Here is a 22,399-nt window from a genome sequence, read left to right on the forward strand (position 1 = left end):
CCGTTAGTTTCCAATTATCTAATTGACATCAATTTCTATGAAAATCATGCCTCCTAAATCCCTCAGTGAAATCAGAAGTGTAACATATCAGCAATTGAATGCTAAAATTGGTATATGTTCTCTTTCATGGGCCTGGAGGAGACTGCAAAGAATATGAAAATATGGAAAACATGCTTCTTTGTATATTCTTAGCTAGTGATAAGTGCTTGTGAAAACACTTGGGATTTGGGTAACCCACAAAAGATCAAAAAGAACATATGGACTATGATAGAAGGGAATTCAAAGCCCCATGTTTGGAAACAGGTTTTTATGAACACTAAAGTTCATGTAGAGAAAATCAGAATATGTTTGCATGTCCCAGGGCTGAAAGGCACACAGAACAATCCTCTGATGGGCAAAAACCTTCTAATACACTACAAAGATTGCCCTGCGAACTGAGAATTCACCTTGATTAAAGAAAAGACTAATATTTTACCACAGGTTTCACCAGACCCAAGATTTATGTGCAGGTTGTCACAACTCTGGACGTCTCTCAAGGTGCATTTCTGTGCTGCTGTCAATACCTGAGCACTGACGCAGGGAACCACGTGTGGCACGGCAGACAGGGGCTGTGACACACGGCCGGAATCTTCCTGCAGCTGTGATCCTTCCCCCCTGAGTTTCTCAGGCTCTGGCACACAGGGCTGAACCACTCAAATCAAGACTCATCAGTGGCTCTCCCTTCGTTACAAATGCTCTAAAGGCACCCAATGACCTAGTTTAAACTTAAAACTCATGTTCCGCTTGGATCAAATATAAAGTGAACTTTTATGAATCCCTAAGTGTGACATGTCTAAGACAGCTTACTGGGCAAAGGAGGACAAAAATAGAAAAGCCTCATTATATGCCTAACAACAAGGTAGAAAATATGTAGATGAAGTTTTTGCCTGATGGGAAAAGAGAGGGAAGAAGGGGGTGGGTAGGCTGAAGCTAGTTTGAAGCCTGTGACATCAGGGTAAATACAAAAGATTTATTTATCTGCAATTCACTGGGAGATCTGGGGGACTGGGGAAGGAATGGGAGAGAAAGGTTTGTTTTAAATACAAACTGGATCGGGTGCCTGTCATTTTAAGATTGGGACCAGGGGAGACAGGTCTGCAGTAGCTTGGGAGAAGAAAGTGTTTCAGGCAATTGGTGATTAATTGTACTCTGCTATGCCACATCTCTTTCTATTAAACCTCAGATAGCCAAATCTGTTTCCTAATTGTTTTTGTGTTTCTCAGTCTTCTTTTGTCTTGCATAGGAGTAGGCAATTTCTATGCCATCAATATCTCATTAAGGGGCCTGGAATCTGAAATGCCTCGTTTTGTTTTTAATTTTGTTTTCCAGGCTTTTTGCTACATTTTATGACACGGCATTTTTCGTTTGCTTGTTGCGGTCCATTTATTCTCTGGCATTCCCTTTCCCTGGGTTATAGCTTTATTTGTTTCTCTGCCTGTTGGCACTCGAGGTGTATGTAAATTATTGTTGCATGCTTCACCATCACTACCTATTGCTCTTCATTTCCCCTAATGACATTCTCACTTAAATGCCGTACCTGCTCAGGTTGTACATGCATAGAAAATAATTTCAACTCATCCATGAGGTCATTTTTTTTCCTTTTTTTTTTTTTTTCCACCCCCTCTCCTACTGCTTTTCACCTCAGACCTGTATTCATGAGGTAAGGAGTAGAGCTGCACGCTTTTTGCCTAGGGCAAAATCCTGCTGCCACTTGTGCAAGTAGAAGCTTAGAGGAAAAAGGAAGGGCATTCACACAAATAGCTAATCAAAGGGTTTTTAATGATACTCATTAGGAAAGAAATTCATTAACAAGCCAGCACAGAACATTCCCTGAAGGGAGAGTGATGTTATTGGTCACATCAAAGTCCCCACCTGACTAACACCTTTATTGCTGTTCATAGTAAGGCCAAGTTAGCAGCAAAATCAGTCGCATTCAGTTCCTGCCAAGGAAAAAGTCAGCAAAGCATGGTCATGGAAACAGGATCAATTCTCTTTTACTAATAAGAATGGCTTTTCAACTTTTCACAGCGATGTACAGTTTAGCGCCCACCACCGATGCTTTTGAATTCACACAATTTTACATTTCCTACCCTTCATTCTTTTGCCCAGCTCTTTCTCTCTCTTTTATTTGGATACCTCTGACTGTGTCCAAACCAGTGCCCGTGGTAGTGGTGCAGTCCCACAGCAGCACAAACCTCAGGTGGGTGGATGCCAGTGCCCCTTTTCGAACAGAAGCCTGCAGAAGACAACCTCATTGCAAGGCACCACTGCAGGCCCACCAGGGCTTACTCCCACTACTCAGGATAGACACAGCCTCTGAGCATCAGAGCCATTTCCAGCTGGCAGGCAAAAAAGCTGCCTTCTTTTTTATGCTCACACCATTACTTACCTATAAAAGGGACTCTCTATTTTTTTCTGCCAACTCATTCCTAGAGATTAGTATCGGTATCTTGGGATGCTCATTTGCTCCGTAAAAATTATGTTTTTAAATAGACTGAAGCAGAAATCTCACTTTTATTGCACTGCCCTGATACAGTAGAGACCAGTTATTAGAACAAATTGTAGCAAGCCGCTTCCTAGTTGTTATACCCACATAATTACTACAGGCTGCTACATGAAACCCTGCTTCACTCTTATGCTTAGAGGCGAGATCTCCATTTTGCAAGGACAGAGCAAGTTCTATTATGCATTTTACTGCCAAAGGAGGTCAATTAACTTTAATTGGTTCTAATTAGCACTTGCTCAAGCTGTTATATTCTTTACCTGCATCCGAGTGGCTCTCCAAGTGCTGCACAATGGATTCCTGCTTATGAACACAAAGGAGAATTACTAATGGCATCCTTGAAGGCAAAAGATGCACTGATCAGCATAAATGGGGAACAAATATCAGCACAAATAGTAGCAGGCCTTTTTAGGAAAAAAACAACCACAAACATTTCATCCCCATCTGGCTTTGATCAATTGAACTGAATGCAACTGTGCACCTTGTTGTTTAAAGTTAGAACAATGAAAGTACACAAATGCAATTATTCTCTACCATAACTTCTTTACACCTGAAAGATAAGTACCAGAAAACACAGGGGGTAAAGGGGTGGAGGGAGAGTGTAGCAGGTCTGAAAAAAACAAATGGATCATTTCAATGGTAGCAAAAACAAAATGCCAAGAAAAAGAAAATCATCAAACATACATCTGAAATGTTCTGTTTTCTAGGATTTTTGAGGATTGTTTTAAAATATTTCTGTTTAAGTGAAAGGCTTAGTTTGTTTGTTTGTTTGTTTTGCTTGATTGGGGTTTTTTTCCATTCTGCTGCAGGGAGAGGAACATCCTCACTTGCCTAAAGAGCCCTCAGGATGTGGCGAGAAGCTGGCACTGAACTCAGGATTGTCTACGACAGACTGAATGCCAGAAGAGATGCTGCAAGGCTGAGCTGTGCTCTAGGAACTTGTTTTCTGCTGTGGTCTTCCTGGATGTGGCTACACTTAAACAAAGTCAGGCTAGAGAGGAATCCAGTCCTCACACCAACAGTGCAACTCAGAGCTGGCTCTCCCAAATAACCAGTCCACCTTCCCAGCACACAGGCACGGCCCTACTTCTCCTCTGGGTCCCATGGCAAAGCTGTGAGTCCTATCTGTTCTTTTGGGTGAGGAGTGTTGGCAGGCAAGGGTCAGTCCTAAAGAGAAGCAGGGAACAAGCTACGCACAGCAGAGTTTGGTGCCACTGCTCTGCTGCGTTCCACTGCTCAGCACTGAGACCCAGGAACTGGGGAGGATGTCCCAAAATGCCTGACTAAATGGTCCCAGTGCAAACCACCACAGTGCCTAACTCATCAAAGACCTGCCCTGCCCTGAAAAACTCCATCCTCAGGGAAGCAACCTGCCTCTACACATGGGGTGCCTGGGATCTACGGAAACCCACCGAGCCTACAGCCACGTGGGCTTCCCAGCTGGAGACTTCCTGAGGGGCAAGCAGCCAGGGTTGGGGCTTTGTACAACCCTGAACATTCTCCAGTCTCACTGGCTTGGATTAACAACACATTTAAAACAAAGTACTAGAATCAGTGTCCCAAGGATCTAGGCCTCTATGGATTTTGGATAATCTGTTTTGGTATGGAAACCAAAAGCAATGAAATTTATGCATATTACCATACAGTTCAAATTACATGTGAAACTGTGGTGGACTTGGCTGATTCTAAACCAGTTTATGTGTCCCTTATTTTAGTATTACTTTTTGCCATTTTCCTGCTATTTGAAAGTACCTTCTAAAGAAAATGTCCATTGCCCACATGGTTTTCAAAATTATTTTTTTTTTTTTGCCTAATGTGTTCCAGAGAGAGGGAACACAAAACATGTGTTAAAAAATAAAAATGAAATTAAAAAATCCTCCCCTTGGCAAACAAGTTCCCCTGAATCTTTACAAAAAAAGGCCAGCTTTTTTTTTTTTTTTCCTTGTTCCTCTCCTATATCTTCACAAGTCCATTAATCATAAAAAACCCCAAACTGCATATATTGAAGATAAGCCCAAGGAGCTGCCTGTAGTTTTGTTTTTAAAAAAAGTTCCTGCCAAAATCTCCCCCAATCCGATTACCTTTCCTCTGTCAGTTGTGAGGACTCTTTCTCAGCCCTAGCACACACCTTTTCTCCTGGCTGGCAAGGCATGGGCTGAGGCAAGCATAAACCAGCATATAATTATTTCAAACAGTCATGTCTTCCTTTTGCACTGGTGTATAGTTAAATTAATACACTTAAAACATTCCATGCACCTTATCTTTTGTACTTTTCCCAAGGAACGGTGTTTCTTTTGCATTTCAGGTGACAACCAAAAGGTATTCAAAAGGTTTACTGACTTGGAAAGGGCTTGAGAAATTAAAAAAAAAAAAAAAAATTACAAAATCAAGAAATGTCTGTTCTTTGCATCACTGAAATGGCTGCCTATACAGCAATACACCACTGAAGCACATGCAACCATTTATTATTTGGTCCTTCAGCCCTCCTGCGTTTAAAATTGGGCACGCACTCAACGCAAAGATTGAGAAAAACTGACCTGGCACCTCTTTGCCATTTGGGGATATTCTGTATGGGGTTGGCAGAAGCCCCACCAGCACAAAGCCCCAAGTGCAAGGGTTCAGACCCTCGGAGTGCAGGTTTTACACACCCACTGCTTTATGGGCTGTGAGCAAAGTGAGCTGAGCACTTGGGTCCTTGCGGGGCATTGAGAGAGCGCGGGTACAAACGGAGGATGTTTGCTGGAATGGCTGGGCCGGGGTAATTACACTGGTCCAGCTATTCCCTGTATAGACAGGACATTAAACAGAAACCCCTATGACAGGCAATGTTTACCACTGGCCTATTTATAACACAGCTCTTGGCTTAACTCAAAAACCAGCACACAAAACATTCCTTGTCACCTGTAAGTGGACAGTGATGATTATAGCTCAGTCTATGTTATTATTGCCTGATTTTCCCAGTTTGGCTTTTCACATATTGACTCCTTACTCAAGGTCTTTTAACATAGATTTGAAATGTGAATATGTTTTATTTTTTTCCCCAGTAAATATACAATACACACTTCAACAGTACTATTAACCAACTTCTTATGCCAATTAAACTTTGCTGCACTAACAATACCAATGAAACACATTAAGAGGTCATACTTTTTCGTGAACAAACTGTAGCCAATAAACAGTTTTTAAAAAAAACAAATTAAAAAACAATTCTAAGTGCTGCCACAACATCCCTTTTCTTTAAACACATTATTCACAATAAATGTTTTCATTTTTTTTAAAAAGAGAAGAATACTTCTTTTAAAATAGTAAATTAAATGGTATTTTAAAAAATATGTACTGTGGTTCATTGGAAGTACACTGTATAGAAAAGAGAGAGAGAAAAAAAAAGAAGAGACATCACCTGTAAGATAATGGAGACACTTTGCCATACACAACAACACCTTATGTAATATTGTAAGCAAATTATTAATGAACAAAAATGTACAGAAGCAGATGGACAAGTTAGTGAATATCATGGTACTGCACAGTTTTAATACTGACACACATTTACTTTCCAGTGGAAGAGATAAAACACATATTTGAAAGTAATTGGGATGGCTTTATCAACCTCTAATGATACTGAATTTTGAATAGAATATAATGAGTAAGGTGTTCCACCAAAGCTCAGCACAAGCTTTTGAATTAAAAGGAAAAAAAAATCAATCCATGACTGAGTTAAACATTTTCCAGAGAATTAAATTTGAATGGTACTCTGAAGAGTCATCTCTTTATATGAGAATATCAAAATAAAACCAAATATATGTAATTATGAGGCATTCTTTATCTTACTTGAACATTTTTAAGCAATGTTTTTAACTGTAATGTTTTAAAAGCAGGAAAATGACATATAATCATTGGTCACATATATAAATAAATTAATACATTTTTTTTCTCAAGTTTTTATGTTTGTAACCTGCTGAATAACACATCTTGACTTAAGGAAGTTAACTAGCTTTTTTTAAATACTCAGTAGTGCTGAGTTATAGCTGATGGCTGTAGTGTTTTATCTTATCATGGAACAAGTTAATGAAATGAAAAGCAACACATATTTAGCATTTTAATTTACTTTTCTAAAATTCTGCCATTACTAAAAGTGTTCTTAATACTGGTGAGCTCCAAGGCAATATATAAAACAACATAGACTGGTTATATGAAAAAGGTATTCAATGGAAACTTGTGTTCATGGTCAGATAACTAACAGAAATAAGCTGTAAGATTTAATATTTAAATTAAGCATCAAAGTAATGGGTGGGCTATCCACATATAATATTCTAAGAAAAGCTTGACAATTTACTCATTCAGATTTGAGAAGTACAGAAGATTTGGACAAAGTCATGAAAATTAATGAAGAGACAGGATGCTGTCATTAATGTCCACTTACAGATTCTGGTTTATTCAAAAAGTGTATAAACGTGTTATTTCCTCATCATAGTAGGGTTTGAAGCCACTCACTAAAACACAGGTCAAAGGTTTTCTTTGCTTATATCCAACTTTTGGATGTATTGTATTGCCAGAAATATATTTAATGCAAGTCAAAAATAGTTTGACCATTGCTTTCCTTCCAAACACTGAAGACTTTACTACAAATTTAGTGGATCCAACTTCAACTCTTGCAGACTTCAAGTAACAGAACAGAAAGGGTTGTGTAGACTGCATCAAAACAATTAATGTCATGAATTTCAGTGGTGCAGCTCTATCTTCTATTCTACTGTACATGTATTGCAAAGATGAAATAAGATACTCTGACATTTCAATTTTTTTGGAAGCAGCCTGAATATGTCTTAATAATAAATTGCATTCTTAACTTCTTGCTAGGTATTCCTTGAGTTTATATTGTTTTCTTTTCTCCTGGAAAATCTCTGTCTTACATTTTGGGCTGGAGAAATTAACGGTAATAATTCTTTTAAAACTGCAATATAAAAACAGCTTTAGTGAAACACCTTAAGTTCTTCTGTTTGTAGCAAGGTTTGTTTTTCTTCCCCTTAGTGGCATGGGATGGCTAAAAACAGGTACTAAGGGCATCATTCTAGTGAAAGGGTCTAGGCCATCTCATGCTACCTTTAATTTTCATATTCGCCCTTTAATCTCACACTTCCAACTTCTGACCCCTTCTTAAATAGGAAGAGCAACCATGTTGCTTACTTTTAAAAGATTTAAATCTGTCTCTAATGTCTTCACTGACATCAGTTTTGCCTGTCACTTTCTCATTTCTACACCCCAGTGGAAAACCACCTAACATACTCCTTTACATCCAGCGTTATCCAAAGTAGCTTACAGGACGTAAACCTTCTCCACACATTCAGTCTCTTTTTTTCTTCATGTCATGAGGAGTAGAGTTTTGTGCTTATCACCAAATAAAATTGCAGTGCAAACTTTAAACATAAAAGTTACACAATTAAAAGTTAATATATGGCACCACAGCCTATTAATTCACATATAGTACAACAGACCAGTAAAAACAGACATGAATATGAACATAGCTAAAAAGAAGGTGAGCTTGCATAGCAATGCAACAAAAGAAATTATATACAGAAGGAAATCCTTTTCATCCTGGAGGGTGATTTTTTTTTTTTTCTTTCTTTTTTATATACTCCTGACAAGGAATAGTTTAAGGTGGATGGTGTATTAAAGAGAAGAACACAAGTAAAGAATCTGTGGGATATGTGTGGCTGTGTGTCTTTACATTGCATTTACAGTTCTTTTAATAGTACATAAATAAAGAAAATGTTCATTGCACTGTTTAGTGTCATCACTTCCATGAGTTCAGACCTGATGGTCCATCAGAGCAGCTTGCAATGTGTCTTCTCAACTACTCTATAGAGAGAAACAAGAAGAGAGAAAGAGGTTGTAATAAGAGAAAAAAACCACCACAAAGCAAAGCCTATGGCAATATTACTGCAGTAGGGGATGAATATTCAATAGGTTGTGTGAAGAGAATTAATTGCTTCTAAGATGAAAAGCGATGGATGCTAAAACTCAGCACTTACCAACACCATATCTGAAACTGCACATTTCAGGGTTTGTGGATCCCCTCTTATAAAGCTACTGAGCAGTAACTGTCGGGAGGTACTGAGGGTCTGACTGCAGCAATAGGATGCAGACATGCCCACAGCTCCACTGCTTTATCAGTAAACATACCAGTATGCCTGAGCTTCCTGGGATGTCGATGTTCTACTTCAAACACCAGAGTGAAGCCTTTGGGTATCTGATACTGCCATCATGTACACAGCATCAACATGGTCTTATACAAGGTTTAACAGGCAGAAAAAAGTTTGGGAAATAATTTCCCTGTCCTGGGATGCTGATGGAAAGAGTTGAGATATGCAACTCAAAAAACTGGGCTGCACAATCAAGAAAAGAAGATCTCCATCTAAGAGAATACTGCTCACCAGGTAACAAGAAGTTAAGGAGAAGGCATCACCATGGCTAAAAAAATCAGCACCCTTTTCATTCACTCTGAGAAAAAACAGTCAATGGCATTTCCAAGACAAGCACGCTACACTTTGCCAAGAAAACGCTAAATTACTGGAGTTTCTCTTCAATTTTCTCTGTGCTTCACTAGCATTACACACTGAAAGACATACTGTGTAGACAACATTGGCATGGCTTACACAGATTTGAACTGGTCCAAACCAAAGAACAGCACATAATTTACTTGTCACCTCAGAAGGCAGAAATATCTGGGTAAAATTTAGTCTGATTATCACAATGCAACTTCCTACTCTCTTCACAGCACATCTATAATTTTCCTCTTTTTGTCTATTTGAGAGTTTTAACTGTAGCTAGAGATAAACTTACATAATTCACCAGTAAACTGTCCTTGACTGTTTGATCCCACATAGCCTATATCGAGAAGGTCACTGGCATTGCGTTGGTGACCTCCTCGCAAGACTTCACCTTTTCTAGGTCCAGTCGATCCTTTAGAAGAAGATGTTCCTGAAGAGCTGTGGCCACCAGGGGATGGGAAGTTGGGTTTACTATATGGTACGAGCGCCTCTTCTAGAAAAGTAAAAAAAACAAAACAAAACACCAAAGTAAATATCAGTAAATTCCTAGAAATAGGAGTAAACAAGCTATTAATCTGTCTTTTGTCTTGCTTTTTATAGCACGACAATTTTACCTAGGAAAATACACAACTAAGAGTTGTGTCTCAAGGACAGAGAAGCCAGCAAGAATTTATTCTTGTTTCCTTGTAAACTCATAAGTCAGTTTGTATTAATTATAAAAAGTCTAGATTCATTATGAAGTAATAGATCATGAATCATGGATACTTTAATAAAAATAGATGCACATGCAATTTCCCAAACAATGCAGCTATGATTAGATTTTTGCTTCAAGCCTACATGAATGTGCTTTTTCCTTTTCTTTCGCTTAAATTATGGCAACATTACCTCAATCAGTTTAGATAAAGAACTACAATATCAGCTAATTTAATTAGCTTCCAGCAACTCAGTAATTTCTAATGATGCAAAGTACACTAACAATTTTTTTTTAACTGGTGGTGAATTACATTGGAAAATATTATATTACACATAGCAGTTGTAATATTTGGGCTGAATAAATCATCCTGTAGCTTGTTTCATGTTCCATTATGAGCAAAAGGCTTACTGTTGCTCACTTCCCTTCTTTTTCTGTGAAGACCTGTAATAATGAACTGCTTGCAAGAGCAGGATTAATAGCAATAAAGCATAAGACTGCATGTCTTCATATAGCATGAAGTAAAACAAGACATCGCTTCTGATTAAAGTTTCCAGGAGATATTGTTGTAATAATCCCAATCTAGGAAGCAAAACAGCAGCACTGATTTAGCACTGAAATAGAAGCACTGTTTTATTTCTTTCCTGTGTATGATCCTTTTTTGCCATCTGAGAAGCTGAAGAAAGAGATCTTCCTAAATGTAGTTTGATTCAAGAAAGAATATAAGTGTACATCCCTAACCTCAAACACAGCATCTGCCCCTTCTGAAATCGGTGGGATATCTCCTGCTTGAATCTTACTTTTTTTTCAAGTGAATCTAGGCCAAAAGGGTTTTCTTTATTTTGCTTTTCCCATTGTCTTCACTCTTAAACAACCCGATGAGGAGAAATGGACTTTCTTTGACAGAGGGCAGGAACACAGACAGAAAAGTAGGTGGGGATGGCCGGAAAGAAAGAGGAGATAAAAACGCTTTTATTCACGAGCTTGAAGCCTTTGCAAAGGCTGCAGCAGAGGCACAATTAACTTAGAGAAATGCTAAATGAGAACAAATCTGTGGAAGAAACCCAGGATTTCATTCATTGTGCCTGCTGCCACAAGTGAGTGGGACATGGGGATTCCCCATGTGATCTGCTATTGAACAGGGCCTGTTTGCAAGGTAAATCTGTTGCAGAGAAGGGCAGGCAGCTGAATTCCTTCCCTGCCAAAGTATCTCACTCTGGCCCTGCCCAAGGGACCAGCATATTTGTGCTGCGGGACACAAGGGCGTTATCAACGTTTTGTGCTATGACCGTGCGGTGTCCTTGCTGAAATACAAAGAAATGCTCAAAAGATGCAGTAAAATGGCATTTAACAGCCACATCCTCCTAAATCATGTTACTTGTTCCTTATATATCAAGGCCCAACAATAGAATCAGATGCAAACCTGGTTTCCAAAGGCTGGCTAAAATGTGGAATGGCTTGCACTAAGGTAGCAATAAGGCAGGCAGCATAAATCAGTTTAGCAGAAAGCTGGATACATTTTTAAAGGATGAAAAGAAAAGTCACTAGGATTGCAAAAGAGTTGGAAGATGACATATATGGTCAATTGATTTGTTTTTCTAGCTTGTGGACTCTGGATAAGGCCTCCTTCAGGTTCAATGAAATATTGAGGAAAAACGACCGTGAATAAATATAAAATCCATTATCATTATAGAGCATATGGTGTGTTAAATTATCTGTTGTGCCCTCAGAAATAAATATAATCCATAAAATAAGTAATTGTGACATAAAATAAAGGCTAAGTTTTTCACAACATTGTAGCACATGAAAGGTGGTTGTCTCAAGTCCTGAGAATGGGCTCACATTTATTAAACACCCCAAACAGCGAACCATGCCCCAGACCTGCAAAGATATTGGGGAGCCTTTGCCAGTGCCTTTCTCTTTGAAGCTCTGAGCCTTTAATTTGAAGACACAATTCCAGCCCCCATGAAATCAAGATACACGTGTGCAACGATGTTTCTATACCCCATAAACTAACCAAAAGGCTTTTCACATTATCAAAACTATTGTAACCTGATCTGGCACTGCTTTTGTTAGAGGGATAGCTGAGAATGTCATATTTGATGTGCTGTAGCTGCGCTTCCACAATGAAGCCACTGGCAGGAACCCGGTGATCTTGTTTATACTGAAAGCAACCAGTGGAAACACGGTTCCCAGACTTAAGCATTTCTATTCTATTCAACTTCAAACTAAAGGCCTTGCTTTCAAAATTTCACTCACAGCTTGGTAACATCTGAATGAAGCCCCCTAAGCTGCAAATTAGCTATTTTCTGGAAGCTGATAGCTAATAATAACTCCTTTTGGAAATGTATTGAAAAGTGGGACAGGATAGATTTCCAGAGATCTATGCCATTAATAAAGGAAAAGGAAAGAAACACAATTAGCTAATATTATTAAAGCCCACAAATTTAGTGATATAAACAGGCATCACATGTAACAGTAGCCTTTCTTAAATCTACCAGAGAAAAGAATACACAGCAAGAAACTGTAGTGCAAGAGGCTGGTAGAGAAGGCAGACAGACAGATATAAAGCTCTGGCCCACCTTGTGCACAAACTTTATGAACTGCTCACACCAGGGTAAATGCATAATATCTCCTAGAGGAATCTTTATTTTATGCATGAAGGATATGCACTTGCTCTCATCATCCTGAATTTGACAAGAACAAGACACCTGTAATCACTTCAGCCCTAAATTCAATGTTATGTAGGTCACTGGAAGTGGCAAGATCAAGTTCTCTTTATTTATGGACAGATAAATGCATGTCCTGCAGGATGGGAATTTTATTACTGTATAAGCTCTGCATCACAGAACCACTGACAACTTCTATTTGTACACTTGTGAAGCAGAGGAAAAAGAAGGGAGCTCTTGCTAAGCAGGTCAGAGAAGCATTCTTAATAATAATAATTTACATAGAAATAAGGAGTGTAAAGTATATTCAGGCTATTTTTTTCTACATGTTTGTACATCTCGTACATTGCAATTAAAATTGCCATTTCGCCAAACAGCAAGAATTTCACACACTATTTTTAAACTTCACATCAAGATTTCACAACATGAACAACCACTCACTGGTTTATGCAGCTGAAAGATTAGGGGGTTTTAACAGTATCATTATTGTTATATTTTAAAGTATGCCTGTATTTAAAATAGTTACATTTTAAACATAGGTAGCAATATTTCCCAGGAGGACTTTGTTCAGTAAATCCTGCCCTCATGATAGATTTGCCTGTATAGTACTACTTTTTTTTTTTTTTAGAGTGTCAGTGATATTAGTGGCCTAGATTAACAAGGAGCATTAATAGGAGAATAAAATCAAGAAAAAGATGGATTATAAGAGTACCTCCAGTGGGAGCCACATACATACTTGAAGAAACAGCGTAACCTTACAGAAAACTCCACATGCAATGTAATTTTTTGTTTAAATCTTCTTAATTGTCCTCTTGTATAACTCTAATCAGCACTGCACTGGGATGACACGTGGCTAGTGGGTTAAAGAAAATACCCTAGGTTGAGGGTAAAACCTGGAACAGAAGCTTTTACTTGAGGTCAGGCTGAGAGAAGGAAGCTGCAAATATCGTAAAACTACAACTCCAGGCCAGCATTGCTTCCTGTGCACATTTTTACAGACCTGAAATCCATTTAGGAGATAAAGTCAGCCTGCAGCAATGTGCAGGTCCTGTATGAAGGTGAAAGCCTGTGCTGTCATCTTGCTGGGTCTAAGAGATGAGTGTTACTTTGTCATATCCTTGAAGAAGATGGTGCTTTAAATACAGCTGGAAGGCATGTTAGTTGCTCAGAAGAATCAGCCTTCTTTTGGACATGCAAAAAAACCTCCTGCCAATTTGGAAGAAGGTTGAAAGAACTAGAAAATACAGCCTTGTATTTATGAATACATCTATCAGAAGATACTCTAAAAAATCTCTTTCTCCTTCCATGCTGGCCTGAAACTGCTCCTATTTTCTCCAACACTATGCTTGACAGCAATATTAATTGCCAAAACACTGCAAAGAATTCCTTGAATCAGGTGTTAATTGGATTTCATGGTTGCAGGAGGGAAAATAGTTGGATCACGAGCTCTCGTTTCACTTTGCCTCTCCTTCTTTTCCAGCCTAAGCCTCACCAGTGCTTTTACAGAGAGGTGTGAGGTGACCCTGGACTCCTGCCAGATACAGAAACTCTCAGCAGAGTGTCAAGAAGCCGCCTGCCTCGCCTCGGCTGGTGCAGCACACACACACCTGATCCGAAGGCTTGTTTGTGTTGGGCTTTCCTGAAATCCTCTTGGCGGTCTGTAGAGCTTATCCACTCCTGGGTTTGCCGCTGCCACTCTAGAGATGTCCTAGCTTGCCGGTCCAGGGAGCTCTTTGTCTCATCTAGGTTCGGTGCATGCTGCCTCTCAAGAGAGCTTCCTTTCCTCTCTGCCGAGCCTCCGCGCTGGCCGGGGACTATTGGCTGCCTTAAACCCTGACCGGGGGGCGGGTCGGGTGGTGGTGGAAGATCTAAAAAACGTGAATAAGATTTAGATGAACTAAATTTTTTTTCTTTTTTTTTTTTTTTTTTTTTTTTTTTTTTTTTAAATTGAAACAGAAGGTCTATTTGATGCTGAAAAGAAAAGCCCCCTGCAACCGGCGTGAATCGCTCTGTTAGTTGGTTTTAAAAGGAAGGAATTTCACGTTAATCAGAAAAGTGGGTTTATCTTCCTCTAGCTCTTTATCCAGGTTACTGTGTTGCTAGCTCTTTCTAGCTTCCACAAAAATTGACAGACTCTCATCCCTGACTTACTTACATTTCTAAGCACGGGATTTATTTTCTGTGGGGTTTATTTATTTTTGGGGTGGGGTGGAGGAGGTGGGGGTGTGCTGTTTTGTTCAGTGACAGCAAGAAGTTAAGAAATGATGTGGAAAACTGACCTGTGCCAGTTGACAATTTCCCCACCGTACTGGGACTTGCTCCATCATCCCCATTTTTTGGCTTAACTTTCAGCTTGAGCTCTAAACTCAAAATCTAATGTAGAACTTCATCAAAATGAATAAAATGTGACAAAAATTGCGAAAAAAATATTCACAAAACCTACTGTTATTGAAAAAGCAACAATATATCCCTGAAAAATGTGTTTAAATGGAACCACCAAACAATGTGTAAGCATTTTGTTCAAGTAAATGAAGAGCTAAAGTCTTCTCAGACAAGAGGATGGCCACTTCAGTTTAACATCTTGCAAATATAACCAACCAAAATTACAATTTAAGTTAATACCAAAAGACATTTGACTGGTCTCTAACAATCTCGTTCTTTTCAAGTTTATCACTAGGACTACTAAGATGCTTTTAGAACTGAAGATCAACCTTCTAATCCCATTTGTAGAGGCAAAAGAACAGTTTTTATTAGTTCTAGATCCAAGGTAATTACAGACTGAATAATTTTAATTCTAAATCTAAGATTTTCATGTAAACTACATGATAGACTTATAATAGTCCAGAAAAGCCTCAGATTATTTAAGAAAAAGAAAAAAAGAAATGGAAGCCCCTTAGTATCGTAATGAAAACCCATTTTATGCATGGAACACTTTTTGATAATTCTGTTTGGGGGCAATGCATAGCCCAAATAAATCCCTGCAGCCCACCCAACTTCACTAAACCTGTGTTAGTCTACAACAGATTTGGGTCTGTCCGGTTTTATGGTCTATTGTATCTTACAGTGTTGTGAAGATTTATCAGGAAATTGAACTTGGTTCAGTAACAGGAATGGGAAAGGAAATCTGTTTTGCCTTCAGGGAAGTCTGATGCTTATAACTCTAGTGAAACTGAAATTCATTTTATAAATTGTTCAGGAGGCCTTTGGAGGGAGTTTATTTCAAAGTCTGTAATCCGGCTTTATATAATACTTTATATAACACTACACAGAATTTTTTTCATGTCCTTGCTGTTAGAGGTGATACTTATACCTCATTTACGGAGCAGAAATGCTTCCTAAGTTGCTGAGATGTCATTCCAGTCAACATTGTCTCCTACAGATAAATGAGGAAGTGCAGGCTATTTGTGTTTACAAGGGAAAGAAGTTGTCCCTGATGATGCTGCTGTACCTTTGCTCAGAGCTGAAGTGCTACACCCCGACGAAGATAACTCTGTTCTGGCAAGAGCAGCCTTATAATAATGTGTCAGTGAGCCTGGTGTATGCTTTATGTTCAGCACTAATTTAGTTGAGAAATTTTTCGTTATGAATATAGATGTGACCTTTCGTGACAATGACTATACTTGAGTTACTGTAGGTGGAAGCAGGGGGGGTATGGGAGCTTGCCAATGTTGAAATTGCTTTATAGTGTTGGCTTCCAAAATGGCATTTCTTATAATTGATTTTATTGCGAGCATAACCAGTTAATGTACAGAACCACAACATTGGCATCTGCTTATGAAATCTGAAATAGAGATTACTGGAGTCGTGATTTATAAGCAGTTTGTGGGGATGCATTGACTCCAATAAACACAGCCATAACATGACATAGGACTATGCAATTTCCCTGGATAAAATATTTACCGTTCAATATAAACAAAATTTTCAAGTAGTACCACAGAAAGAAAAAAAAAAAAAAGTTCGAATTATTGCAGTATTAAACTTTAAACAGAGTACCCTTCTTCAGAAATTGCCATCTAATAGTTGTTATTAATTAGGTACTTAAAAGGAAAGAAGGTTTGTACTTAAACCATACTGCATGTTCTAAAGCTGGCTGCAACTCATGCAATTGCTGTAGAGTTATGCTGCTGATCTAATGTTAACCAGATTCTTGCTTTTATCCGTCCACAAAATAAGCATAAAGACCGACTTATGCATAGAAGTGAAACGAAACACCATGTTTGTAAAGTTCTTTGGCTGTTTTAGACCTATGGATGAGTTGAAGTGAAAAATAGGATTTACCTTCTAATGAAGATTCACAGAATTCTAGAAGAATTACAGGTACTATAGAATCAAAATAAGCTGGCTCCAGCCTGAGCACAGACTTACTGAACTGTGTTACACATGTCTGAGAAGATCTGTAAGAACAGCTACTAATTGTAGCCAAACTTCACCTGACTAAACTGTTTGCTTCTTTGCCTTCTTCCTCAGGCTGACTGTCACAGCAACACCTACCTGTCCTTTTCAATAAGAGCTGGAAGAGAGCTTCATTTGGAAATGTGGCTTTTTATTCGCTCTGCAACTCACATCCCATAGTGTAAATCTTCTGCCTTAGGTAAATTACTAAATACGCTCTGTTATTTTGCCTGGGAATACAGAAAAATCCCGTGTATCTGGAGTCATGAGTTTCTTCCTCCAATGCCATAAAGAATAGTCTTTCCTTGCCTTTCCTTTCCTCTCCTACCCCTAGTAAAGGGGTAACAGAATATCAGCAGAATTAGCAGTCTCAAACCCTGACAGGCAGATTTACTACCACACAGAGGGAATCCAACTCATTCCATCATGTCAATCACTTCAAAGAAGTTTTGAATTTAGAAATTTAGGGACTTCAGTGGGATTTTCAGTGAGGATACCCAGAGTGGCAACACTGACTATCTCTCTACTTCCATCTAAATCACATTTATCTTTCAGGTGCCAGATAAAATACCTAAAAGCCCACACTGAGCTAGTAACTTTCTAGGCCAGTGGGATGTCATCCAGACTATCGTTCGAAGCCTCTAATGGCAGGATTATCAAACCTGTGAGGCAATTCAGAAGTGCATTGGTGGAGGTGGTGGGGGGGTGATTGTCTTATTGATTTAGTAATGGAGGGATTGTGATTGAGAAGCTGTAGGACATCAGAGTGCCTAATAGGAGGGAGATGGATATTCATCCTGGGATTACTCCAGCCCTTCTTTAGAAAGCAGGACAATTGCTAAGTGATTTAGGTAAGAGTCAAACTTTGTCACAGCCTCTCATTATTAACTGGAAAAAGCAGCAAGTTACAGAACCTACAAGTATAAGGACACACCTTTCTACCTGTGCCACTGATTTCTTTTCCTAGGGATGATAATTACTGTGACATTTAATAAGCCTCTGAACCACTTTCTACCCTCAGAAGGTAAGCATCTTCTCTACAGTGATCTACCTTAGGAAAAACTGACTTTTAATACACAGTATGAAGTCAATGGCAAAACTAAGAGAAGTGTTATGTTCCAGTTCTCCTTTTTTAGCCCCTAAGCATATTTCCCTTCTTGCTCCTCTTTGTTTTTTGTGTTTTTTTAACATATCGTGCTCAGAAAAGGAAGAACTTTTAAATTTAGTCATGCAATTACCATGCCACAAACTATTTGACAGAGTCTACTGTTTTGCAATTTGTGAGTATATTGTTTCCAGGAAAACAAATTATTCCTTGAGCACTAGAACTAAAAACTTCTTGTTTTTATGGTGGCCTGCAAGCTCAGAATGAAAGTTTTCATCATCTGAGAGATTCCTAACATATTCTTCCTCTGTGGATTTGCTGTTGTCTCCATGGTCTTTCAGGATGTGGAAGTTAAAAAACAAGTTGTACAGCAAGACAAATATAAAGACTCCACCTAAAGTCAGTCTCTGGAGGATTCTGCCCTGCAGCTGAAGAAAATGAAGCAGCAGGCTTTTAGGGGATTTGTGTGGATTGCTGTCAAAAGCAAGCATGTAGTTGAACCCTCATATGCTTAAACAGTCTGAGATGTGTGTGCTACGTGTTAAATATTACAGTTTCTTAGGTCTTTTGCAGTGTCCCACATGGTTACAGTTAACACGGAGGAAGTGCTCAGGATGCATATGGGATTGGGCAGAGAAAGGACAGAGCTGGAGCTTTCTTGGGCAATGAAAATTTAAAATGACAGATATCCGGTATGTGATGAGACTTAAACGCAGGATACTAGGACTCATCTACCTTGGGAATTTGAAAACAACTGGCAAACTGAGTATGTTCTCACATGACAAATACAAGACGAAGCAGTTACAAGGGAAAAGACTGGAGACATTTGAAAACCAGGAGAAAACGTACAGTGATGCTTCCCACTGAAATTATGACAGCCTGGGGACCAACGGGCTGGCCTGGATAAGGGTTTATAATTGCTGGACCTATCTGAGGTTCTCCTGCTTGCCTCTTCCAGCTTAAGCATAGTGTATTGTCTCTCTTTGTAGAGTTGACTGCAATATTCCACAGAGAGTATCCGGCTACCACTTTTAATTTCTGAATACCAGAGTTTCCTAAATTCAATTGTTTACATACATGCAGGTGGCAGCAGCAACCTTTAGCTTCCTTAATTTCAAATGATCTTTTGCAAATTTAGCTATGACTCAGACTTGCCATTACACTTTAGTGACTCATATTCAGTAGGAGCTGAAGTGGAAAAACTGTACCATTTGTGTTTGTTTGTTCCTGTGTTAATACAGAATGGGAAAGGTTTCCCTATTGCTCCAGGACATTATAAATTTTTGGAACATATAATAAGCACTTTAACTAGGTTTATAACAGACAAATATTAATCTAATGGCATCCAAAAGCTGTTCTGGTTACTGCCTGTGCCTGAAATGTTGAAGGAAACAGTATGTAATTGGTATTCTGACTCAAATATATGAAAAAACTCCAGTAAGATTAGTATTTTATAAAGATTAAATAAAATACAATAGGAGATTCCTCTTTTAAAATAAATCCTAAAATCTGATCTCTTTCACTAATTTAAAACAATGCCAAATTTCACAATAGAGTCTCACTGTGGAATCACACTTCCATCTGTCTCATTACCTAAACTGGATTCCAATTAATTTTCTGGTATCCACATTGTTGTAAAACATTTCTACAGCAACAGCATTCAAAAGAAGGATCAAGGTCCCACCACACTGAGTGCACTACAAACTCACATGTACGCAGAATTTGTAGCCCAAATTGCTCATAGTTCTGGGTGACAGGATATGACAAGCACACACTGTATGGCCAGCACCACAAGTGACACCCATGATTTCCAGCTACTGTTCTCATGGACACATATATTTAATGGATCTGTGTAGCAGAGAGGCCTTTGGAATACATCCAGAAGGGCAGGGTATTAATGTTTAAACCAATTCAGGTCCTTATGAGCAAAATCTAAGCTACTTTACACTGGTTCCACAAATAATATGGCAGTGAGAATTAGCCATACAGCATGAGATGTAACAATAAACCATTTGGTGAAGACTTCCCTTTTGGAATCTATTCTCCATCTTTGTGGTCTGGCAAACATGGATTCTGTGAGAGGATACTGCAAAACTGAATCTTTATACCTGATAACATGACTGAGAGCAGAGCTCTGGTGGTTTTGGTGGCCACAGTCTACCTTGCAAGCTGTTAATATATTTTATACATGTACCTGGAGTAATAAATAGAGCATTATTAAAAAAAAAATCAATATAAATATACTGTCTATCAAATCTATTTATTACATTACCTGTCCAAAGAAAATGAAAGAGTGAACTGGACTTGATGATCCTTATGAGTTCCTTCCAACTTGAGATATTCTATGATTCTCAAGCAATTTTTACTAGAATAAGAAGGGTTCTTTACACTAAAATCTAAGGTAATTTTTTAATCTTATTTTTTACACCTGCATACACCAGAAGATTTGTCACACTCGCTGCCATGGTCCAGACAGTGTTATGAGAGCCTCTGAGGTATGTGGGACAGTCTGCCTCTCAGAACTCTCCTGCTTGGAACACTGGAAGAGAGGTTGGCATGAAGAAAGTGATCACATCTCCACCTGCATGGCATTACAGATATCCTTAGTGTTTTTTTTTAATGCTGCTTTTCCATCTGCCTTTCTCCACTTTGATCATTTCAACACCTACAGGTGGAAGGCCAGGAAGAGAAGAAATGAGGGGGAGGAGGCTGGGCAGCCACCTTCCTATGCAGTATTCCTCAAAAAGTAGCAGGCAGCAATTGCGTCTTTTGCCAGACTCAAGAGGGGCAGACAAAGATAACGGAAGACAGAGCTGATCTTGGTCAGATCTTAGAAAAGCCTGAAATTTCCAGCTGGGAAGCAGTGGTCAGCGAGAAGCAGAGATGTAAAAGAGGGAAACAAAGTCACTGAGGTCAATGGATGTCAGGGCTGAAGCAGCACAGACAAGACATGAGGCAGAACCATGGGAAAAGCATGGCACATGTTGCTGTAGTTGTTGAGTGTCTGTCAAAACCAGCACAAAGCAAACAGTGCTGCGGGAGTGGCTCAACGCTTCTCCTTAGGAATTCATGGCACACTGCTACTGGTGGTGGCTACTTTCATCTAATAGAAAATTACTCACAGGCCATTTTTTTTATGTCAACTCCTGTGCAACACAGTCATTTTTGAGTAAGATTTATACTGAGATCTGATAACTCCTAAGAGATGCTAATGTGTTCAGAGCTGAAATGAATAAAGGCTCCTCGAAGACTCACTTTACCAAGCTCCACACTGCCAGCACTGCAATTTTGCTCACGAGGCAACCTGGGGACCCCACTTCACCAAACCAGTAATTCTCTACAACCTACATTTTGTAAAAGATTGCTCTGCCTTCTCCCACTCTGCACACCTGCTTGTTGCAGGTTGTCATCGGGGCCCTCTCCACAACACTTCAACACTTACCGTCTGTGATTCCCTCCCTACGATGAGGCAAAGGGGGCTGGTCCAACCGTCCTCCCTTGTGTTTTTTGGTGGGCCTCGGCCTCTGACCCTGATTGACAGCTGCACTGGTGTTGCTGTCAGTAGAAAAAGGACTGCTCGGCCGAGGTCTCTGAGAGGAAGAATATGCTTTGCCTAAAAAAAAAAAAAAAAAAGAAAAGAAAAAAAGAGAGAGAGAAACCAGATGAAAAAATGTTATTGCCTTGAAATGGGTTGTTCTATTAATGTCTGTTCTGAAACATTAAATTAGGCCTAAGCCTCAGAGGCAAGCAAGTGTCCCCTCGAGGTACCCACTGATGACAACTGCTTTAAGACACACCACAACAAGTGAAGTGATAAACTTGGCATTCTTTTCTCTTTAACTTTTATAATTAAAATTATTCCATCTGTTGTGATAAAACTACTGTATGCCATGTAACTCCTACCTGCTCTGTGTGCTGAACAGATGTGTCATAACAACTCCTCAGCCTTGAGCAGGGAAGGAAAACAGTTCTGCAATCATATCAAATTTATCTCCTCCTGCCTTCCACTTTCATGTTTATCGAGCCAGATTCTCATTTTAGGGGCTCCCATATGCACTGTATATCTGGAGTAACTCCAGTGAGATAAACACAACTGATTTTGCAAGCTATGTAGCAGGGAAGGTTTGTATATTTAAGGGCTCTCTTTTCTCAAGAAATCAAAATGGGAGTATATTGAAATGCTAAAATTTTCCTGTTCATTTTCAGTACTTTTATATGTTAAAAAAATGTATTCTCACTGAATTTATTCCTCATATATATATATATATATATACACACACTATTCAAGCTGCATGATGTCTCCTAAAAAATATCTTTGATGCTGTTCTATGGAGCAGATGATTAAAAGCCTCGTGCAGGAACCGTAGGAGCAGCGCAGTTCATTTACTATGTTCACTTCCTCTTATTCTGATATTTTTATTCAGTTAACTTAACTAGGCTTAATGTTTAATGCCA

At 39.0% G+C, this 22,399-nt stretch overlaps 1 protein-coding gene across 15 annotated transcripts in view; it reads right to left on the reverse strand.

Moving 5' to 3' along the window:
• Nucleotides 1-1,799: 1,799 nt before the first annotated feature.
• ROBO2 (roundabout guidance receptor 2) overlaps nucleotides 1,800-22,399 on the reverse strand; it is a 1,049,785-nt gene continuing 1,029,185 nt past the window's right edge. For 10 of the 15 annotated variants that reach the window (XM_050333786.1, XM_050333782.1, XM_050333780.1 and 7 more), the window contains 4 exons: nucleotides 21,387-21,557; nucleotides 14,055-14,315; nucleotides 9,380-9,580; nucleotides 1,800-8,395 (listed from right to left, as the gene is read on the reverse strand). In XM_050333786.1, the coding sequence (XP_050189743.1) occupies nucleotides 8,394-8,395; nucleotides 9,380-9,580; nucleotides 14,055-14,315; nucleotides 21,387-21,557 (635 nt within the window). In that variant the 3' untranslated portion in view covers nucleotides 1,800-8,393. The remainder of the gene's footprint in view (nucleotides 8,396-9,379; nucleotides 9,581-14,054; nucleotides 14,316-21,386; nucleotides 21,558-22,399) is intronic. The other 5 variants (XM_050333787.1, XM_050333783.1, XM_050333781.1 and 2 more) reach the window with 3 other exon arrangements.

This window comes from Myiozetetes cayanensis, unplaced genomic scaffold (genome assembly GCF_022539395.1).
Source record: "Myiozetetes cayanensis isolate MyiCay16 unplaced genomic scaffold, myiCay2020 scf5-8, whole genome shotgun sequence".
Classification (NCBI taxonomy): Eukaryota; Metazoa; Chordata; class Aves; order Passeriformes; family Tyrannidae; genus Myiozetetes; species Myiozetetes cayanensis.